We start from the raw sequence: 10,420 nt of genomic DNA on the forward strand, positions 1-10,420 counted from the left end.
CCTTGATCAAGCCCTATCAGGCCTGTTACATCCTCCTTGCCACTGATTGTGGATCACTTGTTGTTCCCTTGTCCCTGGGTTTGTTAACACCCACTTCCTTTCCTCCACCTTCCCCTCTTCCATTTCCCCCTGGAATCATAGGTCTCATTGGTTTCTCCTCCAGATTGTTTATCCCACCTATCTTATCTAGATAGGCCTTCAGAGATAATAATATGCACAAAAACAAGACAGCAAAAGAAAACAAAACAGTAACAACAAAAACAATGACCAAAAAAAAGAAAAAAGCCTGTAGTTCAAGGTCTGTTTGTTGACCCTTAGGAGTATGTTTTCCAGTCAAATCTGATGAGGTGCCACGCCCTACCCCAAAGTCTATTTTGGTATTCCCTCAGGACTTCCTTGTTCTGCTCCCCTTGCTGTTCTGTTGCATGCCCTTAGTGTTTTGCCTTGATGTGGTGGGGAAAGATTGGGTGCAATTCGCACACTGTGACTCCAGTGTTGTCCCCCATAAGGCTATGGGTCAGTGAGGGAAGTTGTGTCTCATAGTGGGGCGGACCCTATGGTCCTCTCTGTTCACTGGCTGCTCTGAGCAACAATATTGTCCTCAAGCCTTGGTGGGCCAGGATGTGATCCACTCTCTCTTCCTCCCCCGTCATTTGCTCCCATGTGCTCCCATGACCCTCTCCCTGAGCTGTAGTTTCAGTGCTGTCCTCTGAAGTAAACTCTTCTGGGGGCAGGGGCGACTGTCCATTTAGTTGGGATTGGGCCAGCCCCTCAGACCTCTCCACTGGTTCCCTGCTTTGTGCATTCACGTCTTGGAGCACAGGGTTGAAGTCAATCACGGAAACTTTTATTGGGCAAAACCACCAAAATGTAAAGGTATTGTTTCTTGATATCTTCTCCATCTAGGTCTGTACATTTCTTAAAGACAGTGTTTCCATCTCACTAATCCAGTGATTCTCAATCTGTGGGTCAAGACCCCTTTGGGGGTCATACGACCCTTTCACAGGGGTTGCCTAAGACCATCAGAAAATACATATTTCGATGGTCTTAGGAACTGAGACACTGCTCCCCTATGCATACCCAGGTGGGTCCACCCACATGCAGATACACACACATATGAGTACCCAGCATGAAGACTGTTACCCATGCTACACCATGCTTCAAGACACAATTTCATTATTTGTCATTAGACATAAATATTTCACAATATATAATTACATTTTTTTGTGATTAATTACTATGTTTTAATTATGTTCAATTTATAACAATGCAAGTGGATCCTGTATATCAGATATTTACATGACGATTCAGATAGCTACATGACAGTAGCAAAATTAGAGTCATGAAGTAGGAATGAAAATAAATTTATGGTTGGGGGTCACCACAACCTGAGGAACTGTATTGAAAGGTCACAGCATTGGGAAGGTTGAGAACCACTGCACTAACCCAAGAGAGCGTACGTTCTCATAAAAAAGGTCTGCTACTGGCAGTATTGTTAACTGTTTCTAAGACATTAAGTTCACATACTGTGTATATAGAGAGAGATGATAGATATAGAGAGACCTTTACTAGAAAGTCAGTCATTATTGTTTTTGACATTAGTACGATTTTATAAATAGAAGTGTTCCTGCAACTAATACTTTATCTTGGTGAGGCATGTAGAGAGAGATGAGTTTTTGAGACCAGTATCACCATAGTGATCAGAATTTCCACTGCGGGTTAGAAAAATAATGAGCACAGTTTCAGACCTCCAACTACAATTAACATGCAATTCACTTAATAGACAGGTGATTAAGCATTTTCTCAGACTCAAGTGAACTAATTTCCATCCATACTTCAATCCTGAATACATATATTTTTTATGTGGCTCTCTTTCTTGCTGCGCCACTGAGGAAAATCAAAGGCTTTGACCTTGAACATCACATATGCCACAAAAAGAAAGTTTCTGTTTGTTGGGGTTTTTTTTAGTACATAAAATTATGACTAGCCTTGCTCCAGGAACAAGGTAGAAATCCTAATGTGATCATTTTAGTGATTACAAGCATAAAGAAAAAAAAGAAAAAAAGAAAAGGGAAATATGTTTTGAAAGAACCATTAAAAGAACATTAAACAGAAAAAAAAATCACTCACTCAACTTATCTAGATGCACAGTCATAACGAACTATATAATCAGTCAGAAAAATTGGATTTTAAGCTGAGGCAACAAGCACTAAACTGTCAATGTCGTGTGAGCATATATGCTTACCAAGGTTTCATGATCTTCTGTAGCTTTTGGTATCGTCTGTAAAAGATTTTAAAAAAAGTCATGTGAGGAGCATGTTTAAAAGTAAGAATTTTCACACAAAGAATTTTTTTAATTTTTAAACTCCATATGACCCATCCCTTTGCTGCTCCAGGTGGCTATCAAGTTACCTCTAGCTCCTGGTGACTGTAAGTACCTGTGCCATCTTCCTATCGGTACGTCTAAACACACTTAGCTACCATGAAGTCAGGAAAATTCGTCCCCTTTAAAAATGATGCAAAGTAAGAATTTCATGTCCCTTAGGATGCAAAACAAGCATTAAACACCTTAGGCCACTGTTATCAACCCAATGGAATTACTTATGACTAGAGTAGGCCTATGAGCCCTGGTGGTGTAGTGGTTCCACAGTGGGCTGCTAACTGCAAGGTAAGCTGTTCGAAATCACCAGCCGCTCTCTGGGCAAATGGTGAGGCTTTCTGCTCCTGTAAAGACTTCCATCTCAGAAACCCCCAGGGGCAGTTCTAGTCCTGAAGGGTCCGGTCCCTGTGATTTGGAATCAACTTGACGGCAGGGAGTTGGGCCCCTTTTTAGGAGCAGGTGTGTGGTCCACGGAGCAAAATGTCTACAGAGAAGTATGGAAGTATTTTCCATTTAAAAAACAAAAAAGCTGAAAAAGCACTACACCAGTTGTTCTTAAACACATATACACCGATGAACAAATAACTGGTTATCCTTCTTGGGTGAAAAGGTCACTATATCTGCTAGGTAGCCAGCACAGGGACCAGGCTGTCTACTGGGCATGCTCCAAATTCAGGCTCTAAGCCAGGAAGGGGCAGGACACCTGGGTGGGTCCCTATCTAGGCCAGGGGGGCTTCATTCAGCCAATGGGGTCAACCAGCACCGTTGGCCACGCATCCCAGTGGAAGGCCCCCCAAAACCTGACACCCCCTTTTCCTTCCTGCTGTTCCTCTGCGGTCACATGGCCGGGTCACAGTCTCTCTCTGTCCTCAGCCACCACATGTGGCTGTGCAGTGCCCTGAGGGTGCTTGTGTTTGGTTACTGTAACCCCGAAACTGCTTCCATCCTTTATAAAAACCCACTTGGATCACAAACCAGGCTTCGGCGAGAATTCTTTCTCCTGCGAAGCCAAGGACTGAGGCATTTCTCACCTGAGAAACCTAACAATTCTACTTTCTCTTAAGGAACAATGTAGACTCTCCTGTTTGAAGACACCTGCAGGTTCCAAGACTCTTGAGCATCAAGGCCTGACCCTAGGATGGCAGCCTGCAAAAATATTGTACAAGGGCATCTGTCGGCAAGAACTGACAATTATGCTTCTCGAAACCTGGGTTTAAGAAGTTCCTGCTCAAACGACTTGCCATTCTTCAAATTTACCAAACTCTCCCACTTTAAGGATGTTCTTCCTCCTGCGTGTATACTTTGACCTTCTTTATCTAAAACCCCAAACCAAAACCACTACACACAGGTCAATCCTGACTTCGGCCCATTCTGTTAGCATTAGCATCCCAGTATGTCAATCGAGCTCCTTCCAGCAGAAGCAGCTCTGGATAAATTCATGGCTGAGTCACAGGTAGTGCTTATGTCTCAAATTTTGCAGCCCTGCTTTGGCTTCAGACGAAGCCTAGGCAGAAGGAGGAATTTTTGCTGCCGTGATCCCTCAGTTTTCCCATATTGAATAATCTCTTTCTCTATGCCCCTTTCTCTAAAAAACAAAAAACCACAAGTTTTTATTTGAAGAAGCCAGCAAAAAGAAATCACTCAGGAGAGGCTCAAGTTTCACAGTGGCCATCCACCTCCACCCACAGCCAGGCATTCTTGTCCACAGGAGAAGAGAACCCCTTCTCTACCCAGGCTGTGTGACCCCCTTCTCATTTCCATCACCCTGTGTTTGACAATAATGCTCACACAAAGGAAATGGGGCTGGAAGGGGGCAGATCCTACTTGAGGAATTTTCTGCCACACAACTTACAAAGCCCAAGAAGGTTGGCCTCTTGGGCCCTTGTGATGCAAATTTGTAGCAGGGCCCCAGAGAACTGTGACATTTGGTTTCAGTTGGGCTCCCTGTCCCCCCACCCCCACCCCAAACTATGCAGAGGGCATGACCTAAGAAAATGGGCCAAAGGAAGAGCAAATGGGAAGACCAGACAGCCTTCACAGTTGGAGCTGGCTCTGCAAAGACCCCATGGAGCTGCTTCATTCAGCTTCTATGGGAGAGCGGCTACTCCCCCACTCAGCCCCCATGGAGGTGACATTCAGGCCACATGGTGCAGTCTGGCTCAGCTGCCAGGGAAGGAGTCTAATGATCAATGCTGCCTGGCCTGCGCTCAGCTGTTTGGCCAACACCTTTCAGAACAGGCTTATAAGGGACACTGAGTTCTCAGTCAGAGGTGATCAAACATTTATTTTCTGTGTGTCCATAGCAGTTAACACAGGTAGTTCCAAAATATAAACCCATCTTTTATGAGAATAGGAAAATACCCGAAAAGGCCACCGATCTTTGAGAGCCTGCATTCTTTTCTTTGTGTTTCCCCAAGTTCCCTCACGTATCTGACCCACTTTCAGGAACAGTGCTCATCATTCAAGTAATACATACTCCCCAAAATGAATAAACCTCAAAAATCCATCCTCAGATTTTGGGCTGGCATCTGTTTCTAGCCCCACTCTAAGAACAATTCGTTCTTATGCTTTGACCCTCCTCGACGTTGGTTCTCAGGAAGAGATCGCTGCAGATGCGGATGCTGCAGCAAAGCGTGATGAAGAAACCAGGTAGTGCCAGGCTGCCCCAAAGAAGTGTGTCTGGAGTCCTACAGGTTTGTGTTAAGAGAAGCAGCCATCTAAGTGAGGCACCAACTAAGTCCACGTGGAAGAAGCACACCAGTCTGTGTGATCCAAGGACTGTAAATAGTAAAGTCCAAATCTGAAGGAGGGAATTATTTTGTTTATTTGTTTGCTTACTTCCTATTTGAGTTTTGCACGAATTTCTATAGGATGGGTAAACCTATTGAGACAGTAATTGGATTCATAATTACCTAGAGGCATGGAAGGGAAGAATGGAGGGAAATGGGGAGCTAACAACACTGAGTAGGAGAAGAAACAGACTGTAAAATTGATTATGGTGATGATTGCACAACTTTTCTTAATATGATTAAAAGATTAACTTGTATGGTACATGAAGTATACAGCAATAAACCAAATTTTAAAAATCCATTCTCAAGTGTGGGTGGTGGGCAACCTCAAAGCCAAGACATTTGGGGTTCTTAATTCAAGTTACACCTCAATTTTCAAAATTACTAAATGGCCACAGCTCTGCTGACACCAGGATAAAAGGATTGAATTTTTATATAGAACAATTCTTCTGTTCATGTAACAATGATACCAGCTATTACACACACACACATGTACCAACACATACACAATAACTACATAAACCTAATCCAGTGCCATCAAATTGATTTCGACTCATAGCAACCCCACAAGACAGAGTAGAACTGCACCCTAAAGTTTCTGAGGCTACCGTCACCGGAAAACAGTCTCATCTTTCTCCTGAGGAGTGGCCTATGGGTTTGAACAAGCAACCTTGCAATTAGCAGCCTGCTTCATGTAAGCTGCCGTGCCACCAGGCTCCTTATAACTATACCAAACCAAAACACCTAATTCATTGCCATTGAGTCGATTCCAATGTACAGAGAAGGAGCCCGGTGGCATAGTGGGTTACGTGTAGAGCTGTTCATCATGTAGTTAGTAATCTGAACCCACAGGCCTCTTCTCAGAAGAAAGGTGAGACTGGAGTATGAGGCAATCTGTACTGATAGACAGCCTTGGAAGCCCTCGGGAGCAGTTGCCCTCTGCCTTATAGAGTCAATATGAGTGTAACTACTCAAAGAGGCTTCAAAAAGTTCATGGGCAAAAAATTCCATTAACTGTCCATCTCACTTTTCCATGAACTTTTTGAAGTCCCCTCATATATACAAGAGCAATCAAGTCTTCATCTTTGCAGTGAATTATCCCTAAGAGGGATCATAAGGAGCCCTGGTGGCATAGTGGTTACAGGCTGGGCTGCTACCTGCAAAAGCTCAGCAGCTGGAAATCCCCAGCTGCTCCACGGAAGAAAGAGGAGGCATTCTACTCCCATGGAGAGTTCAAACTCTCTCACTGCTGACTCACAGTAACCCTCTAGGGCAGGGTACAGCTGTTCCTGTGAGTTTCCAGGGCTGTGGCTCTTAGAGTAGGAAGCCCTTCTTTCTATAAAGGAGTGGTTACCCAACCAGGGAGTTACAGCCTTGCAATTCCACCGTGGCAGTTCTAGCTTGTAAGGACACGGGGCCGCCATGAGTTGGAATCCACTTAGACAGTGAATTGTTCTTTGTTTTGTGTGTTAAGTACAGGGGGGGTGATTATTTAAATGGCCCATCTTGTTTCTTTTTGACGGCGTTGCATCCCTTTAGAGATAACTACGGTGCTCCTTTCCCTGTTCCTAATACAGCCAAAGTTTTGGAAAACAGACTCAATGAATTAAGTCGAACAGCAGTTGAAAGTTCCCAGATTTGTTACGACTCTTCAAATACCTCGCTGCTGTGTTCACAGGAAACCTAGGGACATTGAACCAATAAGTACCAATATGACCAATATGTACCAAGGTCTTGGGACAGAAACACACTTCTGGGAACATCTCTGAAAAGCATCAAACCCATTACCACCAAGTGGATTCCAACTCACAGCAACCTGCTAGGGCAGAGCAGAGCTGCTCCACAGGGCTTCTGAGGCTGTCAATCATTACGTAGCAGACTCCCATAAGCATTCTTCCCAAAGGTGTCTGGTGAGTTCACACCACAGACTTTTTGGTTCCCAGTTCCAATGTTAACCCACTGCACCACCTGAGCTCCTTCCTGGACACACAATCCAAAACCACAGCCAAATATCAAGTCTGACACTTACTGATGCTCTACAAGGTTTCTGAGACTCTACATCTTGATTAGAGCAAACAGCCTCATCTTTCTCCACAAGGTTTGAACCACCAACCTCCTGGTTAGCTGCACAATGTTAATCTCACAGGGCCACTAGGGTTCCTTCGCAGACGATAAACCCAATCCCACTGCCATCGAGCAGATTCCAGCGTACAGTGATAGGGCTTCTGAGGCTGTACATCTTCATGGAAGCAAAACAACTTGGGTTTCTCCTGGGGAGCGGCTAGTAAGTTTGATCTGTCAGCCTTCTGGTTAGCAGCTCAAGAGGAACCATTGTGCCACCAAAACCAAAAACCAGACTCATTGTCATTGGGCTGAGGCCAACTCAGAGTGCCCTCTAGGGCACGAGAGAACTGCTCCTGTGAGTTTATGAGACTGTAATTCTTTATAGGAGTAGAAAGCCTTGTCTTTCTCCCTCAGAGCATCTGGTGGTTTTGAACTGCTGACCATGCAGTTAGCAGCCCAATGGTAACTACCATACCACCAGAGCTCCTATTGTGGCACTCATGGAACACAAACGGGGACATTTCAGCAGGTGGTTGGGCTAGCTCGCATTCCAAAACAACGTTAAGATGTGTGTGAGGAACAGAAGGATTTCTCTTAAGTGGTCTCCCCAAAATATATACCAGACTTAGCTGCTTGAGAGTGACTGTACAATAGGTGATCAGCAAAAGTAGGTCAAAGGTTATTCTCCTTAACATCAGCCATCTATAGTGGCTAGACTATTAGTCTGACTCACCCTAAATAAGACCCACTCCCTTCTGATAAGGATAATGGTGGTCTGTTCACTTGCAGGAGATACCAGAGAGGGCAAACCCGCCCAAGGATGACCAAGGTTAGTTAGTCATTATCAGCTGTCTAGATCAAGCAGACACCATTGTTATTCCGACAACAAATGTGGGCACACCCCTAGGTGATTCCCCTCCTATTGATTATGTTAATACCCCTCCTGGTGACTCAGGTTATTGTCCGCTATCAGGGAACTTGCATGCCTCCCAGAATAGTAATTGTCTGTTTTATTATATGAGACATTAGAGTGATCAAACTTGTTCTAGAATGAATTGTATTGCCCCTTTCTGTGATGTATGACTCTGTAATCAGATCCCCCCTAAAGTGGTGTGATGCGTGGTTAGCAAAAAATAATGAGGCTCCCTGGTTCTCAAGAGGGTGGCTGGAGAAGGTGACTAAGGAGGACGAAGCAGCGGCTTCTTCTCTGATGGCTAAGTCCCCTCCACGAAGACCATCAAGCCTAGCTGAGGTGAGCTATGCTACCATGAATTGCGTCTGACTCCATTACTTGACTCCATCCTTTAACTCTCATGCTCTCTATGACTTTACTATAATCTCTACTTATTATCGCTGTACAATTGCGCCTACCAAATCTGTGTTTTGTGGGGTTCCCTCTTTCCCCTTAACCCCACAGATGTGTATATCTTCTGAATCAGGAACTGCTTCCCAACATAATATAAAATCTCAAAGATTTTGCAGAAAGAAAAGCTGATCCAAGACCGTTCACAGTAGGTTAAAAACAAAAACAGAAATATCCCCAAGTGGCAGTTACTTAACTATAGTTGACTTAGTTTTAACTTAGTTAACTTCGTTGACTATACTGTTTCTCATTTGAACTTTATCAAAACCCTAAAAATAAAACACTATGCAAGTAACAAAAATGATTGCCGGAATAATACTGAATGTCATGGAACTGTGGGGAGGTATAAAAAGCAGGTTATAAAGGGCATAATTACAATTCAACTTCCAATATGGGATTAAAATGGCTTTTATTTTCTTGTTCCCTCTTGCTTACATATTCTATGAAAAAAAATAAAAAAAAAAAAAAATGAGAGGGGTGGGGGTTGTGTATAAAAATCAAAAGAGACACAACACCAAAAAAAACGCGGAGAGCTGACAACACACACAGCAAAATCTCCCCCCGCGAGATCCGCCACAGAGCGCCGCGCTGGCGCACACACAGACCAAAACCGTCACTTTCCTGTCTCGTGGCCAAGGGGGCAGGGAACTGATCCCGGCCTTTCATTCTTGGAAAAATGCACCGGCCCCCAGTGATGACTGATGGTTGAACAATGATCGGATACACGGGGACGCGACAGCAGGCACACAAACATGGGCGGCAAAGGCGGCGTTTGATACAAAATCCAAAGGGGAGCCGGATTGTTACTGGTCTAGCCTTGCAGGCACCATTTCTGCGTTCTTTCACATAAAACCTGTCCTTTCTGAGAAGTCTGTCCATACCCTTTCTTTTGCTTTTGTCTAAACCATGTACATTTCTTCCGATGCCATATTGGATTCTGTTCCCTTCATGACCTGGGGAGCACGCTTCCCACAAGTTGGTGTGCTTTCGCAGCTACACGCCAAGCAGACCGTGTCGCAAAAGACTTCAAAGTGCCACAAAGATGGAAAATGAAATGCCGGCCTTGACAAGATAGAAAAGAGGGGATAGAAAATGAGTGCCATCGCCACCCTTCCTCACAGCTCATTGGCTGCTGATTTTGCCCACGGCCGCTCGCTGGTCCCCCGTGGACAGAGACCTGACAAGTTCAGCCATAGGTAGTTCCAGGCAGGCCAGGAATCTTTGAATGCCATTATAACTCAGGGTAAGAACAATGCCAGATACTTGTCTTCCCAGGCTCCTAAAACATTCCACCGGTCCTACTGGGGCATCCTTCACCTGCCCCAGCAGGAAGCTAGCCAAGGGCTCATGATTAAATGCCTCTCGAATTGCAGGGACTATTTTATTTGTGTGGTTTCTATTCCAGCGGTTTCCTGCTAATTAATTAAAGACAGCCTCTAAATTTAATCTGGGAGCCAGGTTTTCGTACAAGGGAAATAACTTCCCAGAGGGTGGGGGAAAAAAGAGGAGCTGATACCAAGGGCTCAAATAGAAAGAACATGTTTTGAGAATGATGATGGCAACATATGTACAAATGGACACGATGGATGTATGTATTGTTATACAACCTGTAGGAGGCCCCAAGAAAAATTATTTATATGTGTATAAATAATAATATATAAACATATGATATGTAATAAATATATTTTATTTAAATAAACAATATATTAAATATATAAATATAAATTATATCACTAAAATCAATATTGGTTATTAAATAAATGATATAATATACATTTATATACAGTGAATATATATAAAATAATAATAATATGTATATAAATA

General features: G+C 43.7%; 1 protein-coding gene across 2 annotated transcripts in view; it reads right to left on the minus strand.

Annotated features, from left to right (window-relative positions):
• ELMO1 (engulfment and cell motility 1) overlaps positions 1 to 10,420 on the minus strand; it is a 694,298-nt gene that overhangs the window by 437,262 nt on the left and 246,616 nt on the right. For both annotated transcript variants that reach the window (XM_045286360.1, XM_004708022.2), the window contains exon 7: positions 2,246 to 2,281. In XM_045286360.1, the coding sequence (XP_045142295.1) occupies positions 2,246 to 2,281 (36 nt within the window). The remainder of the gene's footprint in view (positions 1 to 2,245; positions 2,282 to 10,420) is intronic.

This window comes from Echinops telfairi, unplaced genomic scaffold (genome assembly GCF_000313985.2).
Source record: "Echinops telfairi isolate 266 unplaced genomic scaffold, ASM31398v2 ScPeMD7_7;HRSCAF=31, whole genome shotgun sequence".
NCBI classification, from domain to species: Eukaryota; Metazoa; Chordata; class Mammalia; order Afrosoricida; family Tenrecidae; genus Echinops; species Echinops telfairi.